We start from the raw sequence: 16,081 nt of genomic DNA on the forward strand, positions 1-16,081 counted from the left end.
CCTGAAGCACAATTAACCCAGAGCTCTTTACTTTGGAAAAGAAAACTGACCCTTTGAATCGAATTGAGCTTGGCTCTTTGTGATGATATTCTATCAGCAGAACCCTGGAGGGCAGACAGTCACCTGCCCTTGACCATACCTACAGGGAACCGGTCAGATAAGAGAAGGACAGAGTTGTTGAATCAGGAAAGGTATTCCAAGGATAAAGGAAAATCATGCACGTTCCCAAGCTAAGGTCGACTATCCAGATAAGAGAAACGTTAAACATGTGAGAAAATGGGACTGAATATTGGAGCAAGTCCCTAAGAGAGCAGAACATGGGCCAGCGACACGGTGGCAAGAATCAGCATCAGAGAGAGAGAGGACGTGTTGTTCTCCAAATTGCCGGGAAGAAGGGAAAGGATAAAAGCAGCGACGGAGACAAGCTGAGATTGAGACGGAGACCGAAGTGGCTTTTCTATGGTGGGTGAAATCTTTGGAATAAGAAACAGAGTGAGAGAGAGAAGGGCAAGGGGCTTGTGCCCAGGGCTAGAATCACAACAACGGTTTAAAGGCTACTGTGATCACACTTTGGGGATGGCCCCAGAACCGGGCTGGGCATCGGAGAGGGGGAGGGGAGAGCGACCGAGCTTCTGGGTTCTAAGTGGACCTTTGATTGCAACTCCAACTCCACGCTGTGCAGCTGAGAGGATGGCCGAGGCTGGCTCTCTAGTGAAACAGCTCATTCCACATGCGGTAAAAAGGCCCAGAAGGAGACGGCTCCGAAGGGAGTGGATGGAGAAAGCACATCATCCAGCAAAGTTCATGTACCGAGTCACTGCCTTTCTTCTTTCTTCCTCGATGCCGGGAGCTTCCTGACACGCATGCGCACTGAAGCCCAAGTCAGATGTTAAATCCCAGAAGAGCCTGAAAACCAGGAAGATTTCCTACAGGATCCTTTCCTCTGTTCAAATCGTCTATTCCAGCCTTCTTCTAGAACGGATTCTTAAAATTGTATTTGCTCTGTCAACATGGAGAACACAAGCTTCATGTAAATGTAATGGTGGTAAAGCTGCATTTTCACAGGAAACTCTTACCAGCCTATCCAGTGATTTAAAATCAGTTTATTAATGGTATCAACACATTTACCAGGGTTTTGACTATCCAGACTAGGCATTTTCTCAAATATTTACATTGAGTGCTAATTAAACAACATAATTCAAAAATAGCTTTAGCTATTATAACAGAGAACACATTTTCAAGAGAGGCACAAATGAGAAGGTATATAAAAGAGAGTTTTTCCCAGAATATGTTCCCAGAGAAATTAAAACAATGTTAGATTTTATTTAACACCCAATATACACATAATATTGAAAAGTACTTCTGTTCCCCCCAAAGTGCTCTTTCTTCCCCAGGACATGCCAATAATGACCAGTACAAATTGATAATTTTTACAAATTCAATAACAGCTTTTAAAAGAACCTACAACAATAGAGAAAAATATCTGGCAGGTGTTCCTTTTAGGTATTCACATGGACATCGTTGAATTGCCTCGGGTGTATTGTACTGGCCAGCTTTAGTCTACAAAATTGACTAAGGCCTGGTGAAAAATAGTTTAATAATCACGAAGTTTGAAAAAATTATAAAGATATGAAATTTTTTAAAAAGCAAGTATTGAAAACTATACAAATAATGCCTTGAGTAGTTTTAGGGGCTCAGTACTAACAGACCTCAGTATAAAGAAGCAAGAAGCTACAAGTGAAAAGATTGGCTTTCTCTTATCATGGCATAAAATATTGTAGATCTAGGGCTAGTGGGTGAATTTTAATTTACACACTATGTACGTGTGTGTGTGTATAAAACTACATACATATAAAGTTGGTGAGACTAGATGTCACTCAAATGGCCCTGAGTCCCGATGGCTCCTATTCTACATCTGAACACTTGACCGATCTGCATCCATCCCATGCTTACATCTACCCAAGGAAGGATCCCAATAAGCAGATGATAAAGAACTCACAGCAGCCCTGCCCTGGCTTGGGCACATGGCTACCTGAGCGTGCACTGTTTTCCAAGAGTTCCGCTGAGGGAGAGAGTCCGGACTTCTTAGAAGCTACCGAAGAGGTATCAGCATTTCCCTTTGGCTGAGTACAGGAAGTGTTTCAAGGGTTGTTTGACTGACTGATTTTCTTCCCTTGCTCCAGGTCCCCACCTGCTGGGCACCTCACCATCGAGCAGACGGCCTGCTGGAAGTTGCTGCCGACCGCCACATACAGCAACAGGTTGCCAAAGGTGTTGAGGGCGGCCAGCGGTCTAGAAACGATGTACGCCTCGTGGATCTGATTCTCGGTGGAACAGCTGATGGAAAGCAGGCGAGATTCGATCCGAACGACCCTTAAGATGTGGAAGGGCAAAAAGCATATATAAAACACGAGGAGCAGCAGAATGGTCAGCCTCCGAGCCTTCTGCTTAAGGCAGCTGTGCGTCTGAGGGCCCTGGGTGAGGGTGTAGATGATCGTCGTGTAGCAAAGCGTCACTATCGCCAACGGGAGGCAGAACGTGGTCGCCGTCAAAATCAGGTTGTACCATTTGATAGTTGTGAGGTCATCCGAGCTCGTGAGGTCAAGGCAGGCAGATCTGTTGGTCCCGGTGGTCGACGTGATCAGGAAGGTCATGGGCATGACGGCCGCCAGCGAAACGATCCACACCACGGCACAGGCCACCGCGGCCCACCGAGTCTTGCGCGTGGAAAAGCAGCTCATCGGGTGGATGATGACCAAGTAGCGGAAGATGCTGAAACAGGTGAGGAAGAGGATGCTGCTGTACAGGTTGAAATGGAAGCCGAAGCGGATGAACTTGCACATGAAGTCGCCAAAGATCCAGTTCTCGCCGCTGGCGTAGTAGTGGATCAGGAAGGGGAGGCTGGTGAGATAGAGCAGGTCGGTGCAGGCCAGGTTCAGCATAATGATGGTGCTGCTCTCCAGGGCCGCATTTTGAAGACGTACGTGGAGATGGCGACTGCGTTCCCGGGAAAGCCCACCAGGAAGATGATGCTATAAATTACAGGGAGGTAGTGCCTCTTGAGTGGGAGCTTTTCATCAGTGCAATTTCCAAGAGCGGCTGCATAATCAGGGAAATCAGAAGCATTTACAGAGTCATCTAGCGGCTCGTTCATGGTTGTCTCCTTTCATCTTGCAAGAAAACAAGAGAGTTCAGTTTGGCAATAGGAATCGAGAGAAAGTAACTCGCTGATAAAGGAAAACAGAAGAGGCATCAATGGCAGGGTAATGAAAACAATGATGCACTTTGAAATGAAAATTGCTCTAACGGCCCAAATTTGCCACTTCTTTCTCTTTAATCTCCAAAGAAACCTTGTAAAGAAGAAATTGAATTTCTAAGAAAATGACTGTAAGGCAAGTTACTAAAGACATCTAACAATAATATCAAAATTAAATTACCATGAGAATTAAAATGAAGGAGTGGGGGGGGACACCCCACATATAGCTGCAGAAAACCATTTGGCCAGGTTGCCTTTGGGGTGAGCCCTAGGGTACCACCATTAGAAACCCAACAATGAGACAAGACGCATCATGAATCATGCATGAGGCACTTCACCATCACGACCGCTGAGAGGCATTTCTTATTATTTTTATTTTATAGAAGAGATGAAAACCGCAACCTGTCTCTGGTAACACAGCTGAGTGAGACAGCTGGGATTCGAACCTGTGTTTTTCTGACTTGTGATCCATTCTCTCTCCACCTTGCCTCACTGTGCTGCCTCTCCCTCTGCAGCACCCAACTGAAGGGTGGAAGAGGAAGTGAAAGGCGTGGAAAGACAGAATACCAGACATTTTAAAATGGAAGATCTCATACATTCCAACACTATAGGTCTGGCAGATTTCATTTGCAAATTTCAGCCCTCCCAGCTCATTTGAGTTGCTACTGTAACCTGCTCCTGTTGTGGGGGGGTGTTGGCAGGGAGAGGAGGAGCCACAGCTTCACGCAGGGTAAACAGCTAGGGCTCTATGGCCACACAGGCCTGACTTTGGTTCTGTCTAGCCAGTGGGTAGTTGTGTGTCTCTAAGCAAGTTGCTTAGGTCTGGGAGGAGTGAAATTTTAACTTTCTTCTTGCTTACTGGAGTTTTCTAAAATTTTGACTGTAAATTTCTGCATGAAGATAATTTAAAAGAAGACGCACTCGCAATTAGTTGATTATTCGGATGTAAATAGCTGTTGGTAAAACGCATCCACTTACTTATTTAAGGAGTGCCCACTGTGTCTTAATTAGGCCCTCTGCCAGGTCCTAAAGATACAAAACGAATAACACACACAGATGTACAAGCCACTATCACAGTCTACTTGGGGAGATGGACAGAGGAATTATTTTAACAAAATAAAACTCTACCTCGTGGAACTATCGATATATCAAAAAAGACAAGAAAAGCTCTTTGAACACTACTGGGACAAAATAAGTGCTAAATAAATGTTAGGTGGTTGTTAACCACAGAGTCCTTTGATAGATGAATAGTACAAGCCTACCGATATTACTAAGAAGGGAGGGAACAGCCACCTGGAGAAGGGGAGGTGGCACTAAAGGAATGTCATTAGGAGGGAACATTTAAGCGGAAACTAGCAACAGAGAGAGAAGGCGCTCCAGGCAAAAGGAGTAGCATGTGCAAAGGCCCTGGGGTCTGACAGAGTTCAAGAGGTTGCAAGAGAAATGTCAGAATGCATTTAAACATGTATAGTTTAATTCTGAATGAACTGGAAAAAGGACAGTTCAGGGTTAGGAAACCTGCTGGGCACTGAGATCTGGGAGAGGTGACGAGGGCAGCAATCAGGAGCCTCACGAGAGAGGCCGGTGCTACCTGGGGCCACGGATTCTTGACCAAGAGTGAATGTGTCTCTTCCTGTCCAATTCATTTACTCTCACTGGCAATGCTTTTTGTAGAACTACCATTGACACAGAACCAGGGGTGACAGGAGTCAGGCCCTGCTGACCAGCCAGGGTGCTGTGAGGCCAGGAGATCACAGTGGGTAGCCTTTTTCTTGGTCAAAAGCCATAATGGGCTCATGCATGGATAGAAGGCAGTCATTGGAACCCAAAAGTAAATGGTCGCAGTCAGGGAGTCTCTGAAGCAGCACTTCCTGAAGTCTGTTTTTAGCAAGTCAAGATTCAAGAAGACCATGCCGCCTGGCTGTCTGCTCCTCGAAAGCAGAAACAGGAAGTCACCTTGCAGGGCAGGGGCCCACACACAGAGGGCCTCAATAAGCACGTGCTGAATGAAAGAATCAGAAGTAACATCAGCACAACTTACCTTGGGCTGAAGAGCTAGTGAACCAGCCACTGCTACCCAAAAGAAAAAACAAGTCTGGTTCCTTAATGGCTTTTCAAGTAAAGAGCAAAATTAATTTTCTGTCTTTGCCAAAAACCCCCTGCCGTGTTATGGGGTCGTTTTAAACCGCCCTCATATCAGGAAAAGGCAGGTTGTCGGTAGAAGCAACCACCTTATTGTTTTGAAAAGCAACAGTGCAAGTTGGGATTTACCGAAGACTGGCTGGCCAAATGCAAGGGGGGAGGAACTGACTAAGAAATGTCACCCCTCTCCCCTAAACCTCCCTGAGCGTTTGAGTTGACAAAACACAGGTGAAGTTAAGAACAGGAGAGAAACACTGATCGAGGCTGTGAGCCACGTAGAATGAGGCAGTTTCTTTCCTCGACAGTCCCAGAGTCCTGCGTAACTCATCGCCGCCCCCAGAGCCCCAGATGCCCACAAAGGAGGCATTTCCATCCAAAGGACAGCAGGGAATCACGTGGCATATTCCCAAGTTTTGCCACGACAGTGGATCTCAATCACACGAGGAATACAGACCTCCCAGGACTATGGCACTCTTTCTAAACCAGAAATAATGATCTACTAAGCTTCAGCCTGACCAGATGGACAGGTCTTAACCGAACTAGATGCCACACCAAGAAAGCAAGCACCAACATCTTGGGAGCTTTGTTATAACGGAAAAAGCTTATCATTGCAGCCTCTACTTTTTTTTTTTTTTTTTTTTCTCTCTGAAATTGGGAAGAGCCTGTGATTGTGTGAGGCTAGCTGCAGGATGTCAGTGTTTTGGGAATGCACAGCCCAGGACCGCTATCCTAATGGCCAGCGCCCATGAACTTCACAGACTGAGGGTTCCAAGCTTCTGTGGCTAAAGAAGACCAGACCAGACATGGTATCTACTCAAGGCGCAGCATCTGCTACCTGACGTCCACCCAGGGTTCTTACCCACTTGGGGGGAACAGTCAAGTGGGATTAATGACGCAATGTGAATCTTCCAGGGTATCTGAATTTTGTAGCAAACGCCCTACCTGGCAACCCCACCTCCAACTCCACTGCAGCTCCCCCCTCCACACTCCCTGGGTTTTTCTGGTGCTGCTCTAAGTGAATGTCATTCTCCCCCCCTTTACCCAAGTTGCCAAGGACCACGGAGGTAGAATCTTGAAACACTGCTGCTCTCACCTTCCCTCAGAGTCCTCGGAAACTCCACAGCTGATGCTGCATGTGGTTACCAAGAAAAGCTTGGACAGACCTTTCATTCACGAAGATTCATCTGGGTGTCCGCACCCACCTATCTGTAAGCTAATTTAACCCTGTACCAGTGGAAGACAGATCAATTCTTACTGCAGACAGATTTGTGCAGATGGTGAATGCTGTCCTTCCTGAATCCAGAAGGAATCTGTCCTCTCCCCAACTCTTCCATCAAACCCAAATTGCGAATACAAATCTGCAACTCAGGTATCCTGACAACTTGCTGAGGGGGCCCAAATCTACGATTTTAGCTATTTGATATTTAATATTCTCCAATTAAATAAAATCTATGAGAATACACAAATGGACACATGATTTTTCTACATGCAATTTGGAGGGTTAGAAACTATCCTAAATTAGTTCTTAATCGATAGCAAGGAAACAAAGCAACAAGACAAGATAAAGGCAGTTGGGAGGGAAGGTTGCCTGCTGCGGGAGGTCGTGGGGCAGTGTCTTGGGCATCCAGGGTGAGCTAGAGATGCATCCGGACGGCAGAATCTATCCTGTCAGCGATGAAGTCTCTGCCCCCAAAGGCCCCGCAAAGGCCGCACACTTGGAAAACGTACCAATAAAGTCACTAGTCTGGGACTTTCCCAGGCATCCCTGACACCATCTCTGGCCATTCTTGGCTTTTATTTTTCCCCAAGCGCCCCCACTCCCTGCCAGGATGCGGACTGCAATGCTGCTGCCACAGAGGGAACTTGGGGCCCGAGACTCTGCCTTAGCCTGGTCTTGGAGCAGAGACGGGTCCGGAGGCTCTGCCCCGCCAGGCTCAGAGCGCCTCGCGATCCCAGTCCCGCATCAGCGCAGATCCCCAGCACTCTGCGCCTTCCCTCCCGCCCCCGGCGCCCCGTACCCCCTATCGCGGCTCACCTGGCACCCCAGGCGCGGCCACCAGTCACCCCCGAGTGGCCGTCGGAGCGAGGCTTCCCCAGGTCGGCGGGATGGTCGAGCAGAGCCCCGCGCGCCGCCCCTGCCCCTCCCACCGCTCCCAGCGCACGGAGCAGGTGCGCTCTCGGTTCCGCCCAGTGGCCAGCATCCCCCTCGCCCACTTTCGTGGCCAGCGCAGGGCAGCAGCTTCCTCTCTGGGGACCTCTGGACATTCTCGAAGACGGTTTAGCTGGAAACCGCCCAAAGGGAGTTTTGTGGAGGGGCAAAAACAGACTGGCAGAAGGGTTCCTGCCCTAGGATGGATGGCTGCGGTCCTGTTCTGAGTCCAGAACTACCACCTGCTTAACCACCGTTCAGGGCCTTTTATTTAGTATGGGATGGAAGCGACTTAAATTTGGCCCTCTAAATTGAAGCCCTCCACTCGAGTGTCTTTTCTCTGTATCTCATTACAGGCCCTGCAGCTGCTCAGCAAGGCCATGTGAAAAACAGTTTGTAATTGTGGGAAGAGCACCTGGCCAGTCTCCAGATGTGGGACCCAGTCCTCCGGCCATAATGTTGTCCCTTCCTGAAACGTGGCCCCTTCAAGTAAGAGAGTTGGGCTCTGAATCACTGGACACTGAGCTCTCTGGCAGCATCAAAGGGGAGGGACCTGCATTGCCTAATGGGGAGGCGGGGAGGAAGCCCCTTCTGTGCTCCAGGGTGGCTGTGCATCGAGTGCCCCTTCTGCACTTCCATGCTCATTAAAACAACGCGTCCACCTTCCAGGCAGGCCGGCCTGCAGGACGAGGATGGTAAACTGGGCATCCCAGAGCCCACTGAGGAGATCACCCTGACGGTTGGACAATGCTCTATTTTAGATACTTTTATTAGTATGCTGGTCATTATCATTATTCGAGTCCCTGCCTCTCTCAGGAAAGGTTTGCATTCCGAGAAAACTTCTTCTCCAATTTTACTCCTTTCAGTCACTTCCTCAATTCCTCATTTGGAATTCTTTGATCCTCTTTTGTTCCAATCCGTCCACACAGTCATTCCACAGACATTTGCTGCTCGACTGTTCTGGGCTGGGCACTGGGAGCTAAAGAAGAGTAAGACTTGATCTCTGCCTGCAGGAACTCATATTCCTGAGCAAAATCAAAATGAATTTCAAAAGTGATTCTGGTTTGATTCCGGTAAATAAGCGCTCTGTGAGGGAACATGATTCAATTGTAAGAGAAAGTGAGGTCAAGAAAAGCTTTCGGAGTAAAAGACATTCATACATTTTTCCCTTGGTGATCAAGCGGAAATGGCTTAAAGCAATTATTTAAAAACAAGTACTTGGTCTTAGACTTTTAGACATGGAAGGGACATTTTAAAACACGCAGTCCTTGGAATGTCAAATGGTACAACTACATCATACTGCAAATAGTAAAACGGTTCATCAAAAATTAAAAACCAATTATGATCCAGCAATTCCACTCTGAGTGTATTCCCCAAAGAACCAAAAACAGGAATTCAAAGAGAGATTTGTATATCCATGTTCATAGCAGCATTATTCACAACAGTCAAAATGTGGGAGCAACCCCCCAATGCCCAAAGGTGGATGAATGGATAAATAAAATGCAGGATGTACACATAAGGAACTATTATTCAGTCTTAGAAAGGAAGGACATTCTGACACATGCTACAACATGGGAGAATCTTGAGGACCTTATGCTCAGTGACATAAACCACTTACAAGAGGACAAACACTGTATGATTCTGCTTACAGGAGATACTTAGCGCAGTCAAATTCATAGAGACACAAAACCGAATGGTGGTTGCCAGGGGCTGGAAATAGACGGAATGGGAAATGTTTGTTTAATGGGTACAGGAGTTCACTTTTTTTTTTTAATTGCTTTTTTAGGGCCGCGCCTACAGCATGTGGAGGTTCCCAGGCTAGGGGTCAAATCAGAGCTGTAGCCTCCAACCTACACCACAGCCACAGAAACGCAGGATCTGAGCCAAGTCTGCAACCTACACCACAGCTCACGGCCCACTGAGTGAGGCCAGGGATCAACCTGAAACCTCATGGTTCCTAGTCGGATGTGTTTCTGGACGGGAACGCCCAGAGTTCAGTTTTGAAAGGTGAAAGCAGTTCTGCGGATGGACGACAACGATGGTGGCGCCACAGTATGAATGTACTTAGGGCCACGCAACTGCATGCTTAAACATGGTTAAGACGTATGTTTCTGTCATGTGTAGTTCACCCATTAAAAAAAAAAAAAAAATCTGTTAAAAAACCCATTGCTGTGGTCTCACTTTACAAAGGAAGTCACTGAGAATGAGAGATGGTCAAGGGACAAGCCTGAGCACAAGGCCAGGGCAGCTGCGTAAGACCAAGGCACTGGCCCTCTGTCCTGACTACGTGCCATGCTGGGGGCAGCTGGACCACCTGATCGGAGCCCCTGCTCCACCAGAAAACAACGTGCTGTAGTCCAACACTCTAAACTGGCTCCATCGACAAAATGATGTGTGGAGCTATTGCCTTCTTTATCTTTCAGTATTTATCTATAAATTTCACTTCTTACGACAACTTGAAATGCTCACCAAGAAAGCATCCATGTGCAGAAAAAAAAAAATCTTAAATGTCTCTGACAAAAGAGAATAACATAATTGGTGTACCTTTAAAACAACTTGCCTTAGAAAATGATGTGACCTGATGGATAATGTGAGAGAAAAAAAAAAAGTATATATATATAGATATGACTGGGTCACTTAGCTGTACAGTAGAAATTGACAGAACACTGTAAATCAACTATAATGGAAAAAATAAAAATTATAAAATTTAAAAGTAAAAATTAAAAAAAGAAAAAAATTAAAAACAAAATGATGTTACTAATTTAGACTAACTTTTAAATTTCATATTTAGGATCTTGAAGTAGTCTTTTCCAACCGAAAGTCAAAGATTTATATGAAGGTAAAATTCAAATTCCTTTTAAAATTGGCCTCTTGCCCAGATTCAGAAATGCATTTTCTTTTTTAAAATGAGCCCCCAGTAGAACATGCTTCCAGCATTTAGATTCTCAGCCATTCGGGCAGCACAAGTGCAATGGGCTGCAACTGTTCCCCTGAAGCAGGGGATGGGACTTAGCTCTGGATACTCAGAATTTCTCTAATTATGAAGCACCTGTGTCTTAAAGCATCCTGCTCCAAAAAGCCCCATGAGACTCTGCAGAGAAGGCAAATTCAAGAAGCATCTTCCAAAGGCGGGGGAAGAAGAGGCGTAACATGTGGCTAGTCTCCCATGCAGAGCCGCATGAGAAAGGAACACATCATTGGTGACAAGTGGGCTGTCCTATTTCCCTCTCCCCTGGCTCTCATTCCCCATCATTCCTGACCATTTGTGTTAACCTCCTCTCTTCTTTGTGTTCTGATGCTTTGACATCTGGGACCTCGCCGGTCTGGAGAGACTGCCTCTCCTGGAGTTAGCCCATTCCTAGAGAGAGGGTACTTGCAGATGCAGACTAACCCATTCAGAGCCTATATCCCCAGCCACCATCTTTACTGGGCTCTTACACTCTGGTCCACCATCTACCTGCCCTAATGACCCCAGGACCAGGTACAAGACGACTAGGTCAGCCCTTTATGCCCCCAGAATTCGCTTATTCAAACTAGCCAATCCTAAGCCTGATTCCTGCCTTGCCTGGTCCTTCCCGCAGAAACCAAAACAAAGGCTTCGCCATAGTTCCCCTTTGCCGTCTGCCTCCTAACCAACCCTGACGCTTCCCTATGCACACCCCCCACAGTGTGGTGGGCCCCCTCCTCCTGGGATCTGTGTGTACTAAAAGCTACCTTTTCAATGGCAATCAACTCCTGACATGTGGGCCTCACCATAGCTGCCTGATAATAAGACCTATATTTTGAAACACCACTATTAGCTTTGGCAGGCTTTTTTTTGTAACTTTGGCCACAACATGGTAGGTCTTGGTATGACAGCAATACTTTCATGCGATGAACTGTCTTGATTTTTTTAAAAACATGGTTAACTTTTTTCTAATGCCTTTACAATGGATTGCTTAGTAAAGACACACTGTTTAAATAAAGCAAGCTTTGGATCCATACTCTCCTAGGCAACAAATTCAGCTGTTGCAGTGGCTTTCAGATTCCTACAACATTTCTTCAGGGAGGAGGAAGGGAGAGAGTTTCGGAAGTTTGAGGCCTGAATTTTAGTGTTTGCAAAGCAACTCAGTTAGCTAGGAAAGGCGGTTCCTTCTCTAAGGCTCCATCTGAAAAAAAAAAAAGCAAAAATGGAGGTTGGACAAACCCTCTCCGAGGTCAGTTCCTGAATAAAGGGACCAGCTGGGATGAGAAGCCAGCCTTCCAATGGAGAGAGGAAGACGGAGAACACGTCCTAGCAGCAGAGGGCAGCTCTACCTTAAAGCAGAGAAAGAATGCGGAAAACCAATCACGTGACAACCTGGCCTACCAGACACCCACAACAAGCTGAGGAGGTGCTGCAGAGCTGTGCTGTTTTCTGCAAAAACAAAATTAAGCCTGGAAAATCAAGAGAAAGAAAGGGAGGAATAAAGTGGGGACCCTTCCAGAGTCTGGGGTTCAGCCTGTAGACCAATGGTCTATTCCTGGGATGTACCTTTGGGGCAGGAGCCAGTGCCTCTTAAAGATGATTCCTCCGAAATGAACCGAAACAGACGGCAGTGCTGACAGCTGTTGTGGAAAGTATTAGCAAAACATTACATTTCAAAAAGGAATACAGCACATATTTGAGACGGACTTTGGGTAGGAGTTAGACAAAGCTAGATGTTTTTAAGGAGGACTTTTAGGAGGAGGGGTCCATTGATGTAAAAATATGGAGGCTAAGGATGGAAGGACATTTCAGGTCCTAACACGAGGTCCAGTTTTCCTAGAATATTAAATACTAAGTACATCTAGAAGAGCAGTGGGGATGGATGAGCCCTAGAGAGTAGAATGGGGAGACTAAATTCCTTCTCTCCAGCCCCGGCTCCGAGGGAGCAAGCTGCCGAGAATCACGAATCCTGCAGCCTAGAAGGAAACCGTGTCTACTAACACTGCAGGGAGTGGGTGTGGACACCTCCGCATTGATCCCGGGGTAAGAACTCAGTCGTGTAGCTGGAGTGCAGCCTGGTGAAACCCTGAGCCGAAGACCAGCTGAGCCATGCTGGACTCCGAACCCTGGACTCATAGAAATGGTAAGATAACAAACAAGTGTTGTTTTCAGCCACTAAGATGTGGTAATTTGTTACGCAGCAATAGGTCACTAATGCAGATGGTGGTGGATGGCCTGTATCTAATTACACAGGCAATGGGGAGCCATTAGAAGTGTTTGAGCTGGGACGTGTAACAAGGGCTATTTCAAATGTGCTTAGCCCTTATCATCCACTATTTTTTCTCTTAGTCAGGTGTTCAGTTCAAGGCATATTATCAGCAAGTTTCCACTATGAAAAAAGGACATCCCTTTAGAAATTGAAAAAAGGAAGCAACTTTTTGGTTTTTGTTCTTGTTGTTAAGAGGTAGTCTTTCTATTTCTCGTATTCTTTATATATCAAGTTATATTTATTATACATTATGGTTTGTTATTTGTTTAGGTTTTCATCTTCTGATGTTTATTCTGGGGTTAAGGTTTTATTACCTTATTTCTCTCTTTGGAACTTTTGAAACTATGAAAAGAATGTTGGACCAGAATCACATGATTCCTCAAGTCATCTTCTTGTTTTATGGAAGACAAGTAAATTCGGGGGTCAGAGCCTGGCCTCTTGCCACCGTGAGGGAACTTTACTAAAGCAGCGGGTCATACAAACAGTATCTTTCTTTCAGCCCCTTAAGACCGTGAAGGAATGTACCCCTCACTTCCAACCCCACACAGACACTCACCACGTAAAACCACCTCCATCCTCCTCCTCTGCCGAGGTACCCATAATGCACCTTGTGACTTTTGTGAACCCCAGTGGCAAGACTGAGGACAGCACAGGATGCTTAGGTCCGAAGCAAACAGGAGGAAATTGTTCCAGCATCGCTCTCAACTTCTGCACCCCACCTTGCGGTATTCACTGTGTGAATGGAACATGAATCACTCTTCTAAGCTGTTGAAGTTCAGAGATTCAAATGCTTTGGTGCTGAAAGAACGATTGTTTGGGTTTTGTGCAGCAGTCAATGCCGACGGCATTCACTTCATCTAACACTTCAAAACATAACTTGTTGCCAGAGATCCCTTCCCCCCCCTGCTCTGTTAGGATTCCTTCTCTTTCTAGCCTCCTCAGGGAACGTCAGACTATTGCGAGCTATTGAAAGTTGTTCCCCTAGTCTGCTAAGAGTCTTTGGTCCCTTCTCCCTTTCAGCAAGCACACCGCGCCATACTCTTATTTTATTTGTCCTGCTTCTGCGTTGGCATTAAAATGCCTCAAAAAAAAAATAAAATAAAAAAGCTACAGGTTCTGTCATTTCTTTAGTATAGCATTTTTAATTTCTTCCTTTTGACCTTCTGGTATTGCTTTCATGATTAATTTTTTTCCAGGGCCCTGTTGACACAACAGACCACTGTGCTAACCTATTCACCTTTGAAAAATCAAACTTGAAATCTGATTTGAGTGAGGAAACCAAGACAGTTTCCAACTAGCCTGGACTCTATGAACAATAAGCCAGACAGGTGCACCTCCGAGGTGGACAGGCTCTGCGTGTGGAGGAGTTTGCATGAGAGGAGGCTGAAATGCCGCACGTTGCGACTAAAGTGTAGAGAGAGCATTGTGTTTCCCTTAGAGTGGCTGTCTTAGGGCTCACTTTCAGAAAAAATACAATAAAAACAAAAGTAATTTAATTAGAGCAGCTCTTGCTGCCTTTCTTCCATTTTTCATAGACAGTCCTCAAGAGGCTGCCCTTTCTGCTTTGTGCCTGATGTATGTTGGCTAAAATCATTAAGCTGTTTATTGTTCCCCCTTCCTAATTATACCAAATTGATAGGTCATTAGGTTGAAAAAAATTTTTAAATCCTCTTTCACTGTACATCTGGCCTTAATCCCAATTGAGTCGACAGTACCCAGCCTTCTGTGAAAGTCCAACAATTGTCCAGTGATAACTGAAGAGACCAGTGAGTCCACGGGGGTCGCCTACCCTTTAGGAAAAACCGACGCACTCACCTCCACTCCACCTTCAAAGGTGGTCTGCTCCTGCCCTCTGCAAACCTTCTTTAATCCTCCTCTCCAGGCCAAACACACTGGCGGCTGGTTCTATGGTTTTCCGATGTCCTTTGAGTTTTATTTTTTATTTTAATTATTAACTAGTTAATAATTAACTTTTTAACTGTTTTATTAAATTTTTAACTGGGGGCAAATAGGTGGCCAAAAGATCTTGTTTTGATGCTCTCTGAAGAAATAATCCACATCTGGCTTTTTTATTATGCAATGATTTGAAAAAGAAGCATCGCCACTGAGTTCCCACATGACTGCTTTCCAGCCCGATTTTCTGGGGTCTCTGTGGCCACAGCACAGGGGTGGCCGTGTGGTGCAGGGTGTGCAGGGACAGAAGGGAGTGCTGCTGGGAGACCTTCCTCCTGAAGGCAACCTCACAGACCGAGCATGATAAACAGAACAGCTCCAGGGAAGCCTGCACCCAGCGGTTTTAGCCACTTGCCCTTTAGGGGCTGAGCTCTTGAAGGGGGTTCCCTCCTGATCTCAACAGTCACCTGGGGGGGGACCCTTAATGCAGCCTCTTTTTGCATCCTGGACCCATGCACTTCTTAGGCCCTGAGCAGGGCCAGCTCTATAATTTGCAGGGCCAGTAGAAAATGAAAATGTGGGACGCCCTGCTTAAAAAGCAGAAGAAAAGTTGCCTTTAGAGGTACTAAAATACAAAGCTTTTTCCTTTCTTCCACAGTCTCTCTTGGTGTCATGGTGTCTTTTGTTTTGTTTTGTCATTTAATGTCTTTTTAAATAAAAAGAAAATTCACGTTCAACTATTAGCAAGAAATGACGCTTCATCTTTATATGATGCAATGTTAATTTTATATGCAAATATAAGAGCAGTCAACTTACACGAAGCACCCTTAAAATCACACAAGCCATATTCCAAAGCTCATAAACTATGTGTGTATTTGGGTATTACCCCAACGGTGGAAGCATGACCCCAAACCAACCCAGCTGTTTTATTTCCCTCTTTGACGCACACACATTCCATGACCTCTGTCTTTAGTTTACTGATGAGTAAGAGAAGACCGAGGGGAAAATAATCATGGGTTGCCCCATTTTTCTCTTTCTTCCTAAACCATCATTTTCAGTGTAAGTCACTGGTTTATTCAGGGAAGTAACACAAGTTCAAAACGGTAAGCTTGAGTTCCTTGCTCCTGAATATTTATTAGAGCAGTGCCTTCTTTCTGGATCTAAAGCAAGCTCTGGCTCAATCAGAGAGCATGGCCTGTAGGTGCTGTCAATGCCCCCCACCCCCGCCACACAGCCAGAGATCCAACACTGACCTTGCACTTGCCTTGTCATTGAACTCCATGCCCCCCAGGTCTCCCAGCATTCTTTGTGTTGAGGACCGTGAATGCTATTTCATGGGCTGCGAGGAATGGCAATGAGCATGAATTGCGTGTGGCTCCTGGGCTCATACGAGTGCTCGTTGTCCATCACGTTTCACTTACAAAG

At 46.0% G+C, this 16,081-nt stretch overlaps 1 protein-coding gene across 1 annotated transcript; it reads right to left on the bottom strand.

Annotated features, from left to right (window-relative positions):
* Positions 1,084–7,779, bottom strand: OXGR1 (oxoglutarate receptor 1). The gene is given in 3 exon segments (XM_021065794.1): positions 1,084–2,959; positions 2,962–3,170; positions 7,434–7,779. Coding segments are annotated over 2 exon segments (1,011 nt in total). The 5' UTR covers positions 3,155–3,170; positions 7,434–7,779; the 3' UTR covers positions 1,084–2,141.

This window comes from Sus scrofa, chromosome 11 (genome assembly GCF_000003025.6).
Source record: "Sus scrofa isolate TJ Tabasco breed Duroc chromosome 11, Sscrofa11.1, whole genome shotgun sequence".
NCBI lineage: Eukaryota > Metazoa > Chordata > Mammalia > Artiodactyla > Suidae > Sus > Sus scrofa.